This window comes from Neopelma chrysocephalum, unplaced genomic scaffold, assembly GCF_003984885.1.
Source record: "Neopelma chrysocephalum unplaced genomic scaffold, ASM398488v2 Primary Assembly neopelma1_116, whole genome shotgun sequence".
Classification (NCBI taxonomy): Eukaryota; Metazoa; Chordata; class Aves; order Passeriformes; family Pipridae; genus Neopelma; species Neopelma chrysocephalum.
The window spans coordinates 1,703,885-1,726,295 of NW_020897778.1; the positions used below are offsets into that span (position 1 = coordinate 1,703,885).

Here is a 22,411-nt window from a genome sequence, read left to right on the forward strand (position 1 = left end):
CTGGTCATTAAAACCTTTTGAAAAATTAAGCAGAAGGTTATGATGGTGGAGGCAAGGAGAAATGTAACATTCCCTCCTGCTCTGAGAGACTTTGCTGTCTTCCCCTGGTAGCCAGAAGTCAGGACAGCCAATCTCCATTCTTGAATTTATTTTTTGATGAAATTCTTTTAGTCTAGGACTTTAAGCCTGAAGGTGTTCAAGCTCAAATGTGCCTGGAAGAAAGAGACAATAATTAAACTTTTTGCAGTCTCTTACTCTGGCTTTAAGCACTCTCTCCTCTTTATTTCAAAGGAAATTAAACTGAGCTCCATTGGGGATATCTAATATGTGTCGGTAGGCTGGCAGCTCTGTCTGCTCTTGAAATCTTCATCTATACACCTTGTTAAGCTCAGAATATACTGGTTTAGGATTTAGTAGTATACAAACCAAAAGTTTTCCAATATATGTAGACCTGATGCTCAAACATGCAAACATGTCTGAGCGCATGAAAATACTGGTGTCCCTTCCCATACATGTGAAATGAGTGAGTGCCAAAAAAGATGGGGCAAAATTCAAGGAGTTGGTTTAAAATATATTAATCTCTCTCAGGAAATCTTCAGACAGGAAGAGAGAAAACATTTTCTAAAATGTAGATTTTATGGTAGATTGACCTGGAGATGTTTTATTAGCTTCTAAATCCCTGCTAAGTTTGATTCCAAATAACTTCTTTCAGGCTGCTTTTTAAAAGTAGTGCTGATGTGTTTGCTCGTTTCTTACAAAACTTGTTGAATTTGTTTCAAAACTCAGAGGAGGAATAGCTAAGAAGTAATTTTTAGGAGCTTGGCTTAAGTAAACCAAGACAGAAGATGTTTTGCGCAGAGGGCTTATTTCTCATGGCTGATACAGTAGAACTTGTGGCTGCTTTCTTTAGAAAAATAAGGAAACCCAAACCCTATAGTGAATATTGGCCAGGATGAGAGCTACAGCTTCAAACTATTCCATTAAAGCTTTCTCTTCACTAAATGCTTTTATCACTGATATGTGCAATAGAGTCATAAGTGAAAGGTGAATGACATAAAAATGAGTAAATCCATGAGAAAGTTTTGGGGAAAAAAAAAACCCAAACATGAAAATCATGTGGCAGTATGTCACATTCCAATGCTTAAATAAAAAGGTACAAATCTACATTCTTGAAGGATTGTTCTGGAGCTGTTAGGTAACACATTACTTAAAAACATTTCTTGGTCAGCTAGTATTTGATCTGTCATTCTAAGCACAGCAGAACTGGGCTGGATGGATACCTGCAGACAAAAAGCTTCTAGAGATACCATTTAGCTTAGCAATGCTTCTTCCTGTACTTTGGCAGCCTCCAGCTATATCTGAATTGTTCTCCCTTGCTGGCAGCATGAAACGATCTGTTTAGAGCATAAGGTCTTTGGAGCAGACTTTGAGCACGAGGCAGACCTTGCTCTTGGTGATCGCTGACAAAAGATAATTACAGTGTGTTCGTAATAACATCTGAGCACTTTGATCTGCTGCAGCCCAATCTATACTTTGTACATTACCATATGTAATAAGTACAGGATCACTTGTCTCCTTTCAGCCCAGCTTTGCTCTGTTTCCACCAAGGTTCAGCCTGTGACTCATTGCAGCAGATGCTTGAACACAGAAGCACTTGTTTACCTCCTGTGCAGTGCCACAGATGTCGGCACTAAGGGGATTAAGTCTTTAATTCGTAGATCCTCAGGGCAGGGCTTGGCCTTCAGAGCAGTCTGCACCTCCACAGCAGTGTGTAGGGGCAAATATGCAATAGTAACTTCTCATTTAGAGCCTAAAGTAAGCCACAGCAGGTGTACTCAAAGTTGAAGATAAATTTTCCGAACAGCACCTGTAACCCAGCTTTTGGGAAGCTGCTGAGTACTTCTGTAAGTGGCCAGGTCTTATGCATGTGCCAGCCTGGCAGGTGAGGTGCTCTTCTGAAGAGACTGCATGGGTGTAGCTGTGGCCAGCCTCTGGCTGATGGGAGGGTCTGGAAACAAGAATGGGGATCTCTCCTTGGAGCTTTGTCCTCCTACAATCTAGCTTTTTGAAAGTTCTTGCATGAATTTATTTAAACAACAGCTGTTGGCAAACTCACTGGCATCTTGGTACTTTAAGTCCTACAAAAAAACTGTGCTTGGAATTAAAAAATAAAGCAAGTAGATGTGAAGAGCAAACATAGCTGAAAAATGAGGTGGGTGCAGCACATGCTGTGGGATGGCATATAAAATATACTATGCCAAATCATACACATGCAGGAGAATCATTATCAGGGAGTGGAAAGAGCCCCTCTCTCTATGAGTTTCAAGCTTTGGTGTATCTGTAAACATCAGTAAAGGTAAAGCATGGATGGTCCTGTATGGGGAAAGACAACACAGTCACAAACCCTTCTTGTGTTCAGTTATTTTTCTGAAGGAGGGGAGGTGCAGTGCTGCCAGAGGAAGAAAAACCTGCTGTAGCAACATCCCAGCAGCTGTGTTAGAATAAAGACTGCCTGGGAGCTGGAGTCCACTGAAAGCATCACAAAGATTGTGCTTGGCTGTGGGCAGCAAATTTGGCCCAAACATGTTAGATTTAGACTTGCACCTGTAGCCAACGTTTTGCAAATGCTGGTCAGGTGTCATTGAATCAAAAGCCCTTTCGCCTACTAAGATGCTGCTTAGAAGGGTAAGAATCATTCAAGCTGTGCTTTTTTGGCACAGAGGCTGTTGCTGTCTGACAGCTGACTCCAAGCAAGCTCTCAGAAAGCCTGGGCTGAGTCAGGGAGCAGTGACAGGCAGGTCTGGGGACTGATCCACACCCCAGGCATGGGGCAAACCAGCACTGGGGTGTGGAGACCTGTAAGCACTACACAAGATCTTACATTGGGAAATGTTGTACAGATAGAATTGGCAGCCTGTCCCGTGTGTCTGATGCTGAGAAAAGATCTCTTATGCCTGGTGGGTGAAGGTTTGATGGCTGAGGCTTTGTGTGGTAAGGAAAAGCACCCTTGATAAAGCTGTCATGAACAGAGAAAAGGGGAGCATGCTTCCCTTCACCAGAGTTTCCTGTTTCACCTTCAGTGATTTGTCTTGGAGGGGCAGAGTGTGTAAAGGCCTGGAGGTGCCCTTTGGGAATAGAGGATAGGGAAAATGCTGTTGGCTTTGGCTCGGGTGCTTTTAAGCAAATGTCAGTACTGATGGCATGTACTCTGTGCATGTGCTTTTCGGCCCTAACTAGGGAACAGGAGACCAGCTGTAAAGTCAACAAGAAAAACACAACAAAACTGGTGTGGCAGCAGTTGTTCTTCAGCTTTGAAGACTCCCTGGCAAGTTATCGTTGGGAGTGTGCTTAATTTTGAAAGCCCTGTTTGAGCGTGATCATACTTTACTGTGGCAAATTTCATTGCTTTCCAGTTATGTTTTTATCACTTTATCTTCAGCAGAGAGGGCTGCCTTGCGCGAGTGTGTGTGGGTTATCCTGCACTTCAGCATGGGCTGATCTCCTGCTCCAGTTCTTCTACTACAGTAGGGTTTTACACTGGGATCTTCCCTAGCTTCCCTGCATATAAATGATTAACTTTCTGTTCCTTTTGCTGCCTGAAATCAAGAGCGATGTGACCAGTGACAGAGGAGATCATGGTATTCAGCTTCCAGCAGTTTTTATTACTTCTGCTGCTGTAGCTGAATTTCTCCAAGTGCACAAGCCTGTGGTAGCAACACTAAATCTCCCGAGCGCCTGCTGTGTGGTGGAGTGTCTAAAATGGTGCTGTTTGGAACTCCTGCCAGTACACAGGCATGTGAGTTAGGAAGATTTTTATCCTATCTGTGCTGAAAATCACCTGCCTGAAGCCACTGATCCCGTCTCCCCTTCCTTGCATGTCTTGCATGTGATGAGGTGTGTGCTGGAGCTGGCAGATGGCCGGGGAGCAAACAGGTCCACAGAAACATGCAAAGAAACCAGGCTGCATCATTGTTAACCAGACTTGGATTTTCTTCTGCCTGTCACTACCCTGCCTGCACTGGCTTCCCCACCACCCCTTGGCTTGACTGTTTTGTGACCTACCTCCTGGAATAATCTTGGAGACCTTTTTTCCCCTCCTCCTTCAGCTCTCTCTAGTTGATTACTCTAGTAGATATCAGCCATGGCACATTGTTGAATTCCTATATAGGCACAATGCTGTGCCAGAGATTTGTTTGCTTAATTACAGAAATACTATTATTTGTGCTGTAGTGTGTCTGCATTTGGTTTTGCTCCTGAGGCTGGTGGTGCTTTCAGCCTCCTTTCTTTGGCTCTGCTTAAAATTTTTTTTTTTATTCTGTTGAATTAGAGCAGATGTCCTCAAGCTGGGATGTTATAAAGACTCAGATGGAGTGAAGAAGGAACAAGTAGTTTAACCATGTCACTAGTGCATCACAGGCTGTTTTTTAATCACTTAGATACTCCAACCCTTAACACTTATACACAGTGCAGTGCTACTCAGCTCCCTGCACTGGCAGACTCTGCATCTCCCACGTAGGGACAGGTCTCAAGTCAGGACCATACATGGCAAAATTTGGCCCAGGAAGGCCAAGTGGGCTTCCAAGAGACAACCAACTTCTACACCAGGCATGGTATGGAGCAGAGACATTCTCCACTTGCAGAAAGCTTGTGTTGTACCTCCTTGACTTGATGCTTTGGTGATGTCTGTCTGCTTTAACAGTGGGGCACGAGGGTGCAGCTCATAGCTGCTTGCTCAGAAGCAGAAAGTCTCAAGTCAGACAGTGTATGTGCATCACGTGATGGTTTACAGAAATTAATAGGTTAAAGTGTAGCATAAATTTGTTAAGCTCTTGCAGGGATTTGGAATTTCCCAGTGTGATCCCCACTTGGCACCAAGGGACGGGGAAGATAAAGATATTAGAGCCCAAGTTTTCAGCACAAGCCTTTTCTTAAGTACTGATTCAAAATACAGCCTTACATGTCAAGATGTGAAACACCAAGTGTATCCCTGTCTCAAACTTATGTGTTTGGAGGACAAGACAAATACTACCACTTAAAAAGCTCCATATTGGTTTTCGTCTTTACTCAGGTTTGCTGAAAGGTTCTTGGATTTAATATTGTTTATGGCAACATTTAAACATTACCAGGAAAGAAGAGTGTTTGGTCAGGTCCCTTCATAGAGTTGGAATTTACACGAGGGTTATAAGGCTCATTGGGGCTAATCCCTGCTAGCATTATACATCATCTGACAGTTGCCAAGGAGACAAGGATAATCTGAGTGAAACAAGATATGTGAGAAGGGTATTTATGGACATTTGCCTAACGATGCTGGTGGAATGCACCAAAAAGTGATTATATGAGTGCCTTTGAAATACTGTCTCTTCTGTGATGAATATGGAGGACTGGTACACATGCAAAAAATGTTCCAGTGATATTAAAGCAGCAGCAGCTTGGCCTTGATTTTTCCAATTCATCCTGCAGTGGCCTCATCCAGTGTTGTGGAAGGAGCAGACAAGGCTTTTGTGGTGCTGCAAGATTGGTTGTCCAGCCACCTGCACTCTGTGGCATCAGCAGAGTATAAATAAGGATAAGCAGTATAAAGAAGCCGTTTCAGTCTGTGGTGCTGACAGAGGCTTAATGAAAACCATCCACTTCATGTGCCCAAAATACTAGGAGGTGCCTCGTGCAAATGTCTTGTGTGCCAAGGGATGTGAGGGGAAGGAAGAGTGGAGGAGGTGTGTATGTACATACACATGGCATGGAGGTTGTATGTGCTTTGTCAGTGGCTTTCCAGACAACCAGCTGTTTCCTCCATCCCTGTCCCCAGGGTGAGTTCAGTTGCCTGTGGCCACCTGGCTGTGGGCTTTGGGTGCTTATGTCACATTCACCGAGCTGTGGGCAGGATTAACATCATGGGCTACTTGGGATGTGGGTCTGAGCAGGTATTTTGGTCAATTATGCCACTTTCCCTGACCTGGGGTGACTTATAGCTCTGCTTAGGGAGATTAAAAGAAGCTGGAGAGTTAATATCTTCCTTTGAACAAGCTCATGCTTGGAAAGGCTTCTGCATCCCCTGCTTCACATGGCAAAATATTTTCTTGGCATTGTGCTCACTGACCATGAGAAGGGGCAGAAACTGATGGAGGAGGCCCATGTCTGGGACCAGGAGCACTAAAGCTCTGTGATCTGGAGCTGTCCCACACTGGGCAAATCTTCCCTTCCTGTGCTGAGGTAAGGCAAATGAGGGCAAAAGGCTGCCTTGTCTCCTTCCCTCTCCCCCAGTTTGACTTCCTTAGTCTCTGGTACTGTCTCTTAATGGAGGATTATGAAGGATGGGAAGACAGAAGGAATTTTCTGAGTTTTGAAAGCCTGAGTACTCCTTTGAAAGGGGGGAGCTGCTGAGAGCCAGCCTGCAGCTGATGGGCTGTGTCTCGTGATGCCACAATTAATCTGGGTAAGCAGAGATTAACTGAGCTGCTGGATTGGATAATGCCTGGAATGGTTTCTTGCAGCCTCTGCTGATAAAGCAGCCAAGGACTAAGAGACCCCTCCTTGTCTGCAGCTCTGCAGGGTGAGGGCTTGTGCCCATGACACCACTGCCCCAGGCACAGAAAGGCCCCAGGAAGGGGTTGTGTTAATGAAATCGATTTCATAAGCATTTACCTTGAGCTCTTAAAGCTTTGGATATTCATTAGTTAGTCTTCACTGTCTGGTCCCTTGTGCTAAGGTGGAGAGGGAAATGAAGACTAAGCAGCACATTTAGGAAGAATTTGTGCATGAAGTGAAATAACAACACAGAGTAAAGCCTAGGGAAATAAATCTCTCTGGAATAGAGGCAAACTTACAGGAATAATTTGAGTTGGCAAATCCCTCTGCAACTTCATAGCTGATCAATAGATGTTATTTGGACAAATATCACACTGCTAAATTCTACAATCTCTTTTGAACAAACATGGTCATTTCAGCTTTCTCTTTTGGCTTTATCTAAACATAAATCTGCTGGAAAGTGTGACTCCCATGAAATCTGAGTCTGCTCAAGAGCTCATGTTCAAGCAAAGGTTGGAACCTACCTCTGAATAGTGGCCTGTTTACATTTGTTTGCACTCTTTCATTACTTTACGCCCATGAAGATGAAAGTGCAAGTCAGTTCCAAAGTCTTTGAGATCATGTATTCCTTGTGAGTACTCCTTCAGGCTTCTCTGCCTCTTTCCCTTAGTATTCATACATAGCAAGAAGGCTTGATCTGATGTTAGTGAAAGTCTTGTCTGCATAAAAGAGAAACCTCAGAAGGCTTAACTTTGCCTAGTTCTTCCCATGTCACTGTGAAAACTGTTCAGCCATGCCTGACCAGTGACTACTTGGCCACTTCCCAAAAGCTTCCTTTGGAGACTTTGTAGAATCTCTGGGTCATTTCCTCTACTCAGCCAACCTTACAGATGTCAGTCTAATTCTTACCCTGCAAGTTATACACGTTATCCTTTATGTAAGGGATATGAAGAATGAGTCTTAAACTTGTCAAGGAGTAATGTCTGACTGCTGACCTTTTCCTGGGGTGGTACACTTTCAGTATGGGACATAAGTCACCAGGTTTCTAATCCCCACTTTAAAAACCCAGTTCATCCCCATTCTGTAAGATCAAGAGCTCTTGTGTATTCTGCCTAAGTGGAGAGGAGACTTTTCCTTCACTAGGGTCTGTTTTTATTGGTTTATGCTGACAATTGCTGCCTAGTCTGTCAATGTTTCAGTCTTCTGGTGCTGCAATAAAATCTATGCAAATCACTTGCTAACTAAGTAAAGAAACAATTGAGAACTCTTTAAGTACTTCTCCAAAAGGTTCCTTCCTCTTAAAACTTTACTTGGTCCTGAAACACTTCACCTGCAAAAGCTATTGGGACTATGGATCTCTTTTGCAAGTATAGACCCTTCCCTCTAGCAAGTCTCAAGGCTTATACCTCCTTGGAGTCCTGGTGTGAGCAACAAATCTGCTGGTCTAATACCTGAATTACAGCAGACTTCAGTTTTCCTGGATCTGAGCTTGTAGGCAAACAAATACAATGGTGCTTTGTTCAACAAGTAACCATGAACAGCTTAGGCTAAATGGTTGCCAAATGGAACAGCTTTCTAAGAGCACCTCTGTCACTACAAAGCTCTGCCAAGTCTGGAAGTGGATTCCAGACTTCCAAGGATGTGGAGAACAAGGGAATCACAAGGTTAAATTTTCCTCTCTTGGTGTACTGGAAGTTGGGGCCAAGGTGACCCCAAAGAAACTGGTCTCACAACAGCTTAAGGAACAAAACTGCAGAGACAACTACCAGCATGAGGCTGGTAATAGCTTAAGCTTCAACTGATGCTTGAGATGTCTCCAGGAGGGAAGAATGAATGAGGGACAAAAGGGAAGGGGGTTGCAGTAAAGACAAAATGCAACAGAATTTTTCTTTAAAGTCAGATGAACTGCACAGTGAAACTAGTAAATGGTATTTAAAGGGCAAATTCAATGAGCTGGATGCTTTAGTTATCCAAACATCCTCAGATCTTGTAACTATTCTGTGAGAACTCTACATTTATGACACATCTGCATTAATCATAACCCAGCTGAAACTACCCAAGAAATTCTTCCTTTTAGAAGTGTTGTTCCCATGCTTCAGCATTAGAACCTTCCTGGGAAGAACAGTTAGGATATGGTGAGAACAGCTAATGGAACTGTTCCCAACACTTCTGATCTTGACAGTCCCCCCTCAAACACTGACAGGGATCCTCTCCATGATGGAAACCTGGTGCAAATCTCAACAGCTACAGAACTGAGCCTCTACAGGAGGACACCTAATGAGGTTGTTAGTGAGATGCTCCCTTGGCCTACTTATGGGCAGCCTTTTACTCCAGTTGCTCTGTCATGCAGGTCCCTTGACATATGTCCTCATCCATCAGTTGTTTCCTATTGTACTCTTGCCTCTGGATGGTGTTCTGTTCCCACCTGTGGTGGCATTTCCCATCCCTGTGGTGGCACTGCCAAGCATTACCCAGCTCTGTACTGCATTGTGGCATCAGCAAGTCTTGCTGATCCTACATCTGTGCTCAAAGCAAACTGGGTTTTGCTAAATGCCATTCTAAACAAAATGTTGGTTAAGCTCTGGGCTCTTTTGCAAGGGGCCTCTACGATTTCATGGGTAATCAGAGCACCCAATACAGCTGGCAAAACCCCTGCAGTGGAGAAGAAACCTCCCTCTTGAGCTATTGTCTACTAAATTGCATTCAGAAAAAGCAATCCTACTTGAAAAAAGAAGGAATTTAAAGACTTTCATTATAAGGTGTGCAAACTTTATAACCCAGAATGGCTCTTTAAAGATCAAATGTTTTTAATTGGTTTTCTTGTGTAGATATTTGCAGAGCCTTCAATCATGTTCAGCTCTGGTTCTAGCTAGTAATGCAGTGGCTGGATGCAAACACCTTGTGTGTCCTACTTTGTAGAATCTCCTGGAGGAAGTGTTTACAGCAAGTGTGAATAAGCAGAAATATTTTGAAAGAATTTCTTCTGCCCATGTGTTCCTACCTCTGAGCTCCTGCACAATAAAACAATTCCTATGAACATAATGGCACGGGCCTAAACAGAATAGCCACTTGGAATTTTTAGTGCAGTGCAAGAGGGGAAGAAGGCACTCATTCAGATTTTTATCTCCTCACTCCAGGACAAATTCAACTTCAGTTTCATGTTGGATTCTGGCTTTCAGGTGTTCACAGCTTAGTGCTGCTGCTGATGTCTCAAGGCAGAAGCCTTGCAGGAACTTCAGAAATCTCTTCTAGAACCGCTGGCTAGAGGAGAAAGCTGGGGTGTGAGCTGGGTTCAGCTGAAGTGCAGGGAGAAACAGTGTATGGCTGACTACCACGTGCTTTATATCTGTGTGTATTTGTCCTAGATAATGCTCTGGACACTTGTTCTGCTGATGTGCTGCCCTGGGGAAAGGAGGGGTGGTGGGACAGGAGGTCTGGTCTCTGTGATGTCTCTCGGGTCCAGCCTCTGCTGCTCCATGCAGGCACCACAAGCCTCTGAGGGTGTGAGATGAGCCATGCACGGCGTGGAGGCTCAGTGGCTCTGGCAGATAATCATTTCTGTCGTGCCATGCTCCGAACTGGACTCCAGGGACATGCCCTGGTGGAGTCACCCTCTGTGGGCTGAGCTCACGAGGGGCTCTTTCTACCCAGGAAACAAAATATTTACCTGTCCCCCAGCAGGCTGGGGAGCTTATTGTGGGTGGCACCGACAACAGGCTGCATTGGGCTGGGACAGGTCCAGCGGGGTTTTGGGGGGAAAAATTGCCGTGAGCAGCGGAGGAAACGTGGGGAGAGGGGTGCGGGGGGTGAGGTGGCACTGCGGGGACACGTCCTGGCAGCGAGCCGAGCCCACGGCGGTGGCAGACGGACCTCGGCCACCGCCCGCCTGGCTCGGACGTCACCAAGTGCGTTTCCCTGCGTGTCCGCTCGCTGTCGTGGCACCGCAAGCTCAGGAATCACACCCGGTTGCCACAGCAACATCACCAGCTGGGACGTGCGGTGCTGTCATCCAGCAACCAGCCGGAGGTCCCCGGGGATGGCGGGGAACCTGCTCCGCTGCCCCGCGGGGGGATGAGGGTCCCACCCAGCCCCCGGGACCCATGGATGCCATCCTTTCACAGGGATTTTGTAGCTCCACTGCCTTAACAGTAACATTTTGGGTTTTTTTTTTAACCTTAATAGTAATTTTTAACCCTTTCCTTAAGGAGAGCTTTGCTATTCAGTAACCCCCTGTATTATTCCATGTACAGCTTTCTTAGAGTGATGGAATGTTAAGGGACTGGAATGGACCTTAAAGATCACTTAGTCCCCTGCAGGGACATCTCCCACTAGACCAGATTGCTCAAGGCCTTATTTAACCTGGCTTTGAAGACTGCCAGGGCTGGGGCATCCACAAGTTCTCTGGGCAACCTGTTCCAGTGTCTCACCACCCTCACAGTAAAGAATTTCTTTCTAATATCTAACCTAAATTTCCCCTCTTTCAATTTGCACCTGTTACTCCTTGTCCTGTCACTACAGTTCCTTGCCTTTCTGTCCATTCCCTCAGTGCTCACCAGCACTTAATGAAAGATTTTTTACCCTCGAATCCTTTAGTTTAAATGAGTGGGTGCAAAATTTCGGGGCAAACTCTGTAGGGGTGCATTTCACCCATCTTTGCTGAAATTACTTCTTTAGCATTTCCTGTATTCATGTCTTGGTGTCTGGATGGCCCTGTTCCTGTTGGGTCCTGAAGCTCTGGGTGTCCCCAAAATGGGGTTAATGGACAGACTTTCAGCAGAGGGTTGAGCCTTTCTCCCTGCCTGTGTCCCTTCCTCCAGAGGGATGGTGGGTAAGTGCCACTCAGCAGTGACCTCGAGATGTTTCTTCATTACCTTCTAGGGCACTGAATCATTTCATTGAAGGACTTTGCAGGCGAGAACACGCAGCTGCAGTCACGTCCTATATTTACAGCTTTAGCATAGAAAGCCTCAGCACTCCAGGCCTGATGTGGCATGAAGTTGAATTATTAACAAGCGCTCTCTGCTAGGGGAGAAGTAACTGGAGAGAAGGAGCCTTTCCTGTTTGTGCACTAATCAGTATTCCCTGGGTGATGAGGGATCTGGCTGTGTGGTGTGAGGATCTGCTGATGCTCCAGAGGGGCGGGGACCTGGGGAATGCTTCATGTGGTTCATGGGAGGTTTGCTGGCTTCAGTGTTTGGCTCTGTCTTGTGGTGGTATCTGTTTCCTCTCACAGAAACATAAGTGAGACCTTATGCCAGGCACAAAGCAGTGCTGGGAGGACTCTCTGCCTCCCCCAGGGAGTGAGCAGCCCTACCTGAGCTGCCATGACAAGCAGGTACTTCAGCCCCTAAAGTAGCTGCTGCTTTTTCTAGTGCAATCTCCCCCTCCATTGAATTCAGACTGCTCAGATCAAGATTGGCTATACAAAACTCTGTGCTGCTGAGTAGTGCAGAGGGGAGTTCCTCATAGAAAGCTACTCACTGAATAGGTCCAGTAAACACTTTTGAGCCACAGCAAAAACTGGACAATTTTTATGAAAAAGAATTCAGTGTAGTGACTGATCTGCACCTCGAAATGTGGGGCTAGTCAGAGCAACTCTTCTTTAGCCTAGGTCCACCCCGGATCCTCTTCTGGTTAAAAATAAACCCCCTGAAGCAGGACTTAAATTTAGCTTGACTCCTTTGCCTCTGTGCTAAGCATGAAGTTCCCAAGAGACCCTGTCAGGTTATCAGAGACAAACTTAATAAACAAGAAACATAAGGAGGCTTGCATTAAGCACCTGTATAGATAAAATACAGAATTAAAGACAAGTTAGTTCATAGTGTAATAGCTACAAATCTGTCATGGCAAACCCAGTGAATCTTGCTCAGCATACTTGTTCCAGTAATTTTTTTTTTTTAGTGACTAGTCTGAATTTCTCAAAACCAACATTGTTCCTATGCTGATAGACCCAACAACTAACCATTCAGAAAAATCTCCTCAAATCAATAATAGACAACAGGTTTGCCTCTCCTGTGAGTGTGTTCTTGACCGCAAAAGGATGTATTTAAAATAAAAGTGGTTTGGAAAGGAGAACGTAACATGGTCACCTTATTCTTGAATAAAAACCTGTTTCTCTAAAATCCAAGCCAGGCAGTGCCTGCCAGTCCTCTGAAGCCATGCTGCATGTTGGAGCATGAAGTTAGAAACAGAACTCCTTCTTCAATTGAAAAATTACTGAAAGGAAGGTTTTGTGGCTAGTAAATAAAACCTCCTTTGGAGACTTGTGGGCTGGCTGATCATGTTCTTGCTGTACCAGAAGGATTGACTGAAACACCTCATTCTTTGTAGCAGCATGTTGGCTCTAGATGCTGAGTGAATATAAGAACCTGGTGATTGAGGGCCCCTCTGAGGGACGCAGAGCTCCCCTCTGAACACAAAGAGCTATTTCAGCGGTGCAAGATGACACGCTTCTTCCTGCCACTGAAAACAGATTTGCATTGCAAAAACTACCTGAGCCTGACATTGTGAAATTGCCTCCTTATGCTCTGTGTACCATAAAGGAAGCCCAGCTGAACGGGGAAGGACACATGGATACATCCTCGCCCAAGCTACACGCAGCAAACAGCTCCAGGAGCCCAGAGCTGGGTAGCAGGAAATGTGTGGGAAAGCCATCTGGTGAAGGCACTTAGAAACAGTGTGAAAGTCTTTTTTCATTCACTTCCTGACAAAGTAGTAATATGTTGCCTCATTATAGGAAGAGGACTGCCTGTTATTATTGTTTGCATTAGTAACTCCTAGAAGCCCAAAGGTGGGGACAGGATTTAAGCTGTGTTACCTGCTGTGGGCACCTGGAAGAGGAGAGCTTTCCCTATACCCACTGCCCTCAAATTTTATAACTAAAGGACAGAGAGCACAGGATTTTTTTTTTCCCAAGTGGAGAACTGAAACAGATGGGAGAGACTGAAGGAGCTGGAAACAGAACATGTAAGAATTCCCAAGCCTTGACTTTCTCAGCAGAACTGTTCTTTGACTCCCTTACTTTATCTCTGAGCATTTCTGTGAGCAGTTTGTACCCTGGCATCCTGCTCACAATGAGCTCTGCAGTTCTCCTTGGTAAATTCAGCATTTAGCTTGGTGTGGACACACTGCTGAGAGCTCCTGCTTTGCTGTGCTGAGGCAGGGGGAGGGAAATCAAAGCAATGTGCAGAAGGGATTTTAATCATCACTTAGCAAATTAAAAAATAAGGTTACTGTGGAGATCTTAAACTTGATCTTTGGCATCTCAGTTGTTTCCTTCACTGTGCACTCCTGGTCCAGCTCACCAAATTTTCCCCATGGTTTAATGCTGCTATAACCTCAGGCAGTATCTTCATTCTGCTAAAAGCAGAGAACCAAAGGCTGTATTTCAAGAGGAGGCAAAGTTCCTTATAGCCTACTTACTATTATTAGATATTTAAAGTTCTCCTATATCATCACCTCATCGGAAGACCTCAAATCATTTTAAGGACCTTATTTTAGCCTCTTGGCAGAGGCAAAAGGATAATTCTTAGAGATTGGAACAGACTTAAAATCCCTATCCTTGAGTTTTCCTTATCAGTCTTTCCTAGAATTGAGGCTGGGTTTTTTCAGTCCCGTGCATTAATTGCAAGACAGAGCTTTCCAGGCCCCCTTGCTATCTGTGTGTGGGTGTGTGTGCATGGTTGGTTTGCATTTGTGCCACATTTAGACAAAGTATGTGCTTGTGTTGGCTTTTCATCTCTGGGGGAGGCAGGGTTAAAAAAATGTCCTAAAGCCTAATTAGTTGGTTAAAGAATGTCATCAGCAGCAGGGAGGAGGAGGGTTAGGATGGTGGCTGCTGCCCTGCTTTGAGGTAAAAGAGGCTGGAGCCCAGGGGCTCTAGAAGGAGCAAACAGGACCATGTGGGCTGGCAGCTCCTGAGGCTGAGACTGTCATTTGACATATAGAACCTATGCCAAGGGAATACCTTCTCCAGGAGGGAGATGATCAAGTATTGTGAAATGGGGCCATGAGGTGTTAATTGCCAAAAACTGTGGAAATTCAAATTTAAAGAGCTAGTGCCTGCTAGTGTAGAATGACTCATACCAGAGAGCAGGCTCTCTTTCTGTCCTGTGGGTGAAGCAGGGTAGAACAGTATTGGATGAGGCAGAGTTGAGGCTCCGAATAAGGCTTTCACTGCCTTATCCCAGGGTTCTCCTAACCCCCTCCTCCCAAAGAACCCACCATGACACAAAAGGCAGGTGCAAAATGAAGAACCAGGAATTCAAGGAGGATACCAGCACCACCTCAAAGGTCACAGAAGCTGTAAAAGCACTTCTTTGTAGGACCTTTCCTCTGTCAGTGCTCAGTTCATGATCCCAGGCAGGACTCCAGCCTATGGCAATATGGCTGTAGGCAAGCACATCCATGCAGCTCTGTTTGTCCTTTTTATTAATTGAAAGCCTAAGTGGCACAGGAGCCAGAACTATGTGGGTACAGGATTTAAGCACTACCACTGCCTTGGGGATTACATGCATAACCTCTTCAAAATAAGAGACCAGACACGAGACTGCAATTGCACTATGGAGCAGCAAATGTGGAATACTAAGCAGCCAGTAATCAAGTGCTAATATAATGCTGAGATTTTAAAAAGCCTCTGCTAAATCCCTGTGAACAACAACAGATCATTCCCCACTCTCTTTTAATTTGCTCAGATTCTCCTGACTTTAGGAAGACTGTTCACACCAGTGCTATGTCCGTTGCTGTATTTGAGTTACTGGCAAGTTTTGGCCAGGTGACAAACTCGATGAGCACTGAATCGTGCCTTGGCATCATTCTGCTTCATCTGCATTGGGGAATTACAGTCCTCCAGGCTGGGAGCAGGGCTGGGCTGGAGTGGGAAGGGCAGCACTGAGACTCAGCTTTTGTGGATATGGCAGTTCTGGAGTGGGTCGATGAAGACTATTTCTGGCAGTAATAGGGAGTTAAGGGAACAAAACCCATGCTGGGACATTACATGCTGGTAGACTTGACTTGGTGGCTCCTCTGACAAGGCTTAGCTGAATGTCTCTCTGAGCATCTGGCTGTGAGTGGCTCCCGCAGCGCAAGTGTCATGTGAGGATAATCCCATGTGGTTTAAAGCCCAGAGCAAGCTGTCTGGTTTTCCTCTCCTACCTTCTAGTCTGTTCTTTCAGTTTATACTTACGCTGGAACCATAACAAGCCTTACATTTCCCAGTCAGTGACAGAAAATTATTGAGGGTCACCCAATCTGATGGGAGACAAGTTCTTAGCCCTGTATAAGAAACTTGACACAACACACAACTTGTGAAAGCTTGGGTGGAATCTCTCATCCATGTTGTATGTGAAATATGCTGTGTCCAGAGAAAGGGTGAAATATCTTCTCTAGCTCATCTGCTGCACTTGGGAGATATTGCTTTAAAAACATGGATAAACTTAGCAATGTTCCTGAGTTAAGGAAGTTGAGGTATTTTTGTATTTTTTTAAAACCAGTTAAAAAAATCAAATTGCACTAAGTGGCTTTTTTAGTCTTTGACAAGAAAATCTACAGCAGAATAAGGAATGATTTCTTCAAGGATCAGTACAGAGTGTCATAGCCAAAACTTGCTCTTCTCACCTCCAGAGACACAGGAAAACTGCATTGAGTGAAGACCTGTATACTTGGCCCATTTCAGAGTCTCCTGGTCTGGGGTGAAAATCCCATAGGCAAAATCCCTGTGTCAGCCCCAGAGACTCAGCTAGGACAGAATCTAGTCAGAAAGATGTTCTTAGAACATTAGATGGGCCTCTTCACCATGAATCTGTGGTGTGTGTTTTTGTTCTGTGCTATTTTGGGAATAAGCAACTGGTAAGAAGAAAATGCCTTCATCTGCTGGAGTAACTGTGTTCTCAAGCATTAAAATTATGGTTTGTACTAACTGTCCAGTGGGGAGAAAAAAACCAAGGTTCTTAATTCTGGAAGACAGGTTAACTTCTGGGGGAGGGAGGCAGAAACTGTTAAGTCTTTTGCTGTCAGAAAGAAACTCATGCTGTAAGTATTCAGTCAATTAGGCTGATTTGTAGCAGCCTCGCAATAAATCCTCTTTCATTCACAGGCAAGTTAAGCTCTTTGATGAAACATGCCATTCCAAGGAATTTCAGTAGGTTCTCACACATCTAACCATGGCAAAGTTATCTGTAGTGACACACCATCCTAGAATGACATGGTATGTTCAGTTTACCATTACAGCCAATGTAGCTCAAAAAAGGGAGGCCAGCAAAAAGCCTTTCACCTCACAGTCACAGATCAGCCTTTTCCTTGCATGCTACATTTGTTCAGCCTATTAGTAAATTAGAAACAGATTTTCTAAACCAGTTTTAGATAGGAAAAACAGGTGAGAGACATCTGTGCAGTAATTGACCATTCAGTCCAGAAACATAACTGTTTTACCAAAGAAATTCATCACTCCTTAAAGGTGTTAGATCAGTTTAAAGGCAGCGTGTCTTATTGGGACACTTGTGCAAAATGACCAGAGGCAGAACCATTTGTTTTCCTGAAAGTGGGAGCTTCCCCACTCAGTTGCCCGAAAGGTGGTTTACAGCAGAGCTGCTTTCGTGTGCCCAGGGTGGCAGGTGCCTGCCCTGGCTGTGCCGTGGGGACTCACCCTGCTGAGCTGGTCCAGGAGTCTTTGGTTCTGTTCGGAGAGTTCCTGGACCGCCCGTGTCTTCTCGCGGTCGGCTTCGCGCAGGTGAACCTGCTGCTTCTCCAGCTCGTCCTGCAGCTGCTTCACGTCGCTTTCCAGTTCAGACACCCTTCCTTCCCATTCTCCTTCCTTGTTCTCAAATCGCCTCCGTAGCTCGTGTTTCTCTTGTTCTAGGTGCTAAATAACGGGAGAGAAGAGGTTAGGAAGGGAGCAAAAGGAAAGCGAACGTTGTCTCCTTTTCCTTGTCTATGCTTAGGGTTGAAACCTTGGGCAGGAAAGAGAATGGTACTAGAGCGTGAGAATGCCATGGAGATTGCAATCCCACATCGGGGCAGGTCACTGGCACTAAAGTCGTTTTCCATTTCCAGCAATTGGCCTGTCCTTGGCCGCTGGAGATCAGCACATTGAATTTTTACTGAAATAACTGCCAAAAGAGTAAAGTAGGCTGCATGTCAATAGACAGAATATATAGGTCAGGCAGAGCAATTGATTTAGCAGAGCCCAGCTTAGCTCCAAAGCAATATTTCAGTGGCCAGTAGAATAATTCTTTAAAAATTGCCTTTATAGTCAAGACCACACGAACTGTATCCTTACTGTTGATGAGGAATGTAGATGAGGCATCCTTCTTGTCATATGGGTCTTATGAACAACAGTTGAATCATCTATCCATTTGCTCCTTCTATTCCTGACCTAATTAGTTGTCTGAGAGTTTGATAGTGCACAGTAACTCCATTGTTTGATGCAGTCCGCTCTGGAATGGCAGTGGATGCAATGAATTGGTTGCTATAGACATTATGTATGTGCAAGTTCTGGGTTCGGGTTTCTTAGAAACCACTCTCAGTTCTGGAGACTCTGCTCTGCTCAGGATTGGCTGGAAAGTGAATGAATCTGAACCTGAAACTTTTGCATGTTTTACAGGCTCAATTAAATGAGGGCTTGACTGAAACAGAGCTGCAAATCAGGTCAGAGCAGATTTATGTTGTGCCCATTTGAAAGAATCCCTGCTCCAAAAGTGAGCTTGAATTTCCCCATGTGACTGAAGCCACACTCTTACTTGCAGAACAATCACAGACTGGGGACATGGCCAAGTCCCAGGATTAGCAGGGAAACCTGAAGAGCAGGAGTCCTCTCCTTGTTGGTTGTCTTCCGACCCCCAGAATAATCTCCTGCTACTCTCTATTGGATTCACCAGTCTTTTAGGAATGTGTTTTAGCAAAGAACAGAAACCCACTGGGCCCAACACTGGCAGCACTCGCCCATTTTTCCCAGGCTATGATTCCCTGGTGAACAATTCCCATGGCACTTCTGAGAGGAGGGGAAAATAAACCTGCTAGGCGGAAAAGAAAATTGTGCTGCATTTATGTGAAGTGGCTTTTTATTGCTTGTTAGAAACACAGGCTGTGAGGGGGCTGTTTCCCCTGGGTGCCTACTGCTGATGACACACAGCCTCCCTTGCAGGGTCTCTGTCACCTTCCTGAGCAGGTCTGAATGTCAAAGCCCTCCAGTTCCCCAGCAGCCCTCTGGCCTCTGTATCACTAATCCTCCACCTCTTTTGCTTTGCCATGTTTTCTCTTTCCTGACCTTATCTCCAAATCCTTTCCTATGTTCCTTTCAGCTCAGTGTAACAGCACCTTGCTTGTGTCCTTCCAAATCCTTCTGCAAATTCCGAACTTTCATGAAAAACCCTCAAATGTGAGGCTGATTAAAAAGAGTGGCCCAAAGCAGAGTATTACCCCATGTTTCAGACACTAGGAGAGTGATCACCTTAGCAAATAAGAGAGCTAAGCAGTATTATAAATATTTTAATGCAATGGGTAGGCATGAGATCCCAGCACCAGGCCCATGACAACCTTTGCACAGAAATCTTGTTTGTAGCTCAAGTGGGGCTAGAGCAGCCACAGTTTCACTTTTAGTGGCACACTGAAAATTCTGTCTTTTATAGCTCTGCCTCCTTCACTGCTAGGCAACGTTCAGAAAGATCCAGGGCCTTCTCTAAATGGAAAATGGAACTTCAGCCTGCTGAGGAGCAGCACTGCAGCTAAAGTGCCCCAGACACACTCAAATGTGATTTAGAAACCACTGATAAGCCTTGTCAATCATTTAAAAGGCACTTTAGTCCTTCAGTGTAAAAGAAAACCCACACTGCACTTGGTTCCATCACAAAGGCTGGAATTAGGGGGAGGTGAAGAATATCAAGTTTATTCTCTTGTGACGGAGAAAGCAGAACTGTGGGTGCAGTGGGGCACAGAGAGGCTGTTGCAGAGAGGAGGATAAACCAGACCAGACTTGCTGACTGGTCCCTCCTGCCTCTCTCAGCAGCCGTCTCCCCTCGCCTGCCCTCACCCCAGCACCTTCACAGCTGCAGATGTGGACAGGGTTTTTGTGCACACAGTGCTGATAGGGCAAACTGTTGTCCTCAGTAGGGGAGTTTCTTGTTTCCTGAGTGTCTTTCCATTCACCAGCTGCTCATTGATTTTTGCACAGAACTGCTTTCTAGAAGATGTTTTCTTCTGAAAACAGCTTCTCTTCTACTTAACTGAGCTGGGCTGGTCCTCATTTAAAGAGATGAAAGCAAGGGGGTGTTTCCCAGCTGATAGAGAGGGTTCATACTGTAAAATGCTTGGACACAGCAGGCTTCTCTGTGTCAGAGGAACAGCAGTATTAACTGTTTTAATCCCTTGCAGAGGATAAAACTGACTAGGATTGCATATCGGAATTTATTACAGGACTTCAATTCCATGATTAGAAATGAATTTAAATCCAGGTTGTGAAGTGAAAGGTTTGCTAGAGTAGGTGTATGGCAGGAATGCTGTACCTCAGTAATGAACCCACAAAACTAGAACATATTTAATCTTGAGGCAAAGCACCTGAGGAGCAGGGCAGCACCTTGGCTGTTGTGAAATAGGCTTCACTGAGCTCTTGTAACCAACTGTGAACTGGGAAAAAATCTCTCCTAAATGCTCCTAAAACATCATTATATCAGGTTGTCACCAAGGATCTCATCTGAGACTTCGCACCTGGTCATCATCAGAAAGTTCTCAGCAAAGAGAAGGAGGTAACAGCTGTGGGTCCTTCCTCCCTGCTCCTCTGAAACTGGAAAGCTTATTGTGAAATTTTATTCACTTCAGTGGCAACAGGAGGAGGCCAACATTTAATCTGCAGAGGCTGGGATTACCAGGCTTGTGCTGTAGAAGATTAATGTTTAAATTTGATTTTTTTGTGTGTGAAGTAGCACTGGGTTAGATTTGCCAAACCCAGCGGAAAAAAAAAAAGACCCTTAAGTAGATAGCACTAACTCTATCAGATGGGTAGCCTGGAAAATAGCAACCTGTTATTCCACTGGGAAGTTAGGGCAATAGTAATGGGATGAAAAGATGTAAACAGTTGGTTGTGTTTACAATCCTTTCATTCACCTTCTGAACGGTCCTGTGAGAGCAGAGGTAAACATTTGGGGGATGTTATTTAAAGTGCTATATAAAGTCATAGTTTCCCCCCCCCTTTCATCTTCACATTTTGCAAACAGTGAGTGGTATTTGAGGCTCCTGAATTCCCTGACAGGCTGCTCAGTGAGTACCTAAACTTGTGTGTTTTTCCTTTAATGACAGAAACGATTCTACTCCGACTCATAAGGAAAACCACGTCAGCACAACACCACATACGTCTGTTCTTGCTTAAAGACCAACCTGAAAACATTCACCCTGGCAAATTGTAATACTCTGGGAAATTCTAATCTGATAAACAGAGCCACTAAACAACAATTTGAGCAAATGTCACCTTCACTATTCTTTGGTCGGAATAATAAATGCAGAGAGATTTCCCTGCAAAGAGGAAGGGACCAGTTAGGGGGGTAAAGTGACAAGTTTAGTAATAGAGAGGAATTTTTTCAGGAGAACAAAGGCCATACAGTAATTTCACAAATCCTCTTGAACTTGAGAAATGTTAAGTCCATGAGGAAGGAATACACGAATATGCAGGACTGTGCAGAAAGAACTGGTTTAGGGCTGTGACTTGAAATTTGAACGTTCATCCAGCCGTGTTCAAACTCTCTCCAGAAAGGTGAGAGAGGCTCTTCTCAGCCTTCTAAGCAGTATTACTTACTGGAAGAAATACTATTTCAAGAGCACCTCTGTGAAAAAGAGTGCTGGTAATAATAGTGGCTCTCTCACATAGTTGTGCAAGAGAGTTGTTCCAAAAGAAGCTGCCTGCACAAGTCTTTTTCTTTGTAATAGCTCTATTGTCCTTAAAAATCGATGAAGAGCTCAATCCACTGAGTCCCCGGCAAACGGCTCTCTCCAGATACCTGTAGGTATTTTCCGGAGCAAGCAGCTAACAGAGATGTACCATTAGGGCTTATCTCCTGCCATGCCTAATGCCTGAGCTGCAACAGCTTAAGCATAAGGGTCACATATGCTCTGTAGCTCGGTACCTGCTGCGCAGATTTAACTTCCGAGGTATTTCTGTGACGAGATGAGCCGAGCACCGCGCACATCTCCTCCCCCAGGTGGTACCTGGGTCCTGGGGCGAAAGGGCCCCCCGGGAACCTCCCGAGCACGGCGCTGCAGCCCGGCCCCAGCTCGGGAGCGGGGGAGAAAGCAGCAGCTTTGCTTCCCCCAGGCCTCAGAGGGATTGCTCAGACCCTTCCTTCCCCGTCACGGCCACGGGGAGTCCCGTGGGCTGCTCGGCAGGGCCCGTGCCCGGGGCCGGCCGGGGAAGGGGCCGCGCTCCGATGGTCCGCCCGCGGGCCGGGGCCGGGCGGCGGGGCCTCACCTCCAGCTTGTCGGTGAGCTCCTTGTGCATCCTCTCGTACTGCCGGCTCATGTCCTGGTTGCGCTCCAGCAGCGCCTTCCCCAGCCGCGCCGCCAGCACCAGGTCCTTCTCCTTCTGCCGGATCAGCGAGAGCAGCTCGGGGTCGCGGGCGGCGGCGGCGGGCGGCGGCTCCGGCGGCTCCCCGGCGGCGGCCAGCAGCGCCAGCTCCTCCTCCAGGGCCAGCTCCAGGGCGGCGGCCCCGGGCGGCTCCATGCCGCCGGCGCTGTCCGCCTCCGCCGGTGCTGACCCGGCGGCGGGCAGGCGCAGGCACGGCGCCGACATGGCCCTGCGCGCCGCCGCCGCTCCGCCGCCCCCCGAGGCGGACAGCGCAGGCGGCATGGAGCCGCCCGGGGACTCCGACCTGGAGCTGGCCCTGGAGGAGGAGCTGGCGCTGCTGGC

The 22,411-nt window shown here is 45.9% G+C and overlaps 1 protein-coding gene across 4 annotated transcripts in view; it reads right to left on the reverse strand.

Annotated features, from left to right (window-relative positions):
* BICDL1 (BICD family like cargo adaptor 1) overlaps positions 1–22,294 on the reverse strand; it is a 50,208-nt gene extending 27,914 nt beyond the window's left edge. For 3 of the 4 annotated variants that reach the window (XR_003536426.1, XR_003536425.1, XM_027696857.1), the window contains exons 1-2: positions 21,974–22,294; positions 17,168–17,383 (exon numbers count right to left, since the gene is read on the reverse strand). Coding sequence is in view for 2 of the 4 variants with exons in the window: in XM_027696857.1 (XP_027552658.1) it covers positions 17,168–17,383; positions 21,974–22,294 (537 nt within the window). In the remaining 2 variants the exon portion in view is untranslated. Of the gene's footprint in view, positions 1–17,167; positions 17,384–17,800; positions 17,947–21,973 lie in introns of those variants that run through there. The other variant, XM_027696858.1, reaches the window with a different exon arrangement.
* Positions 22,295–22,411: the final 117 nt, after the last annotated feature.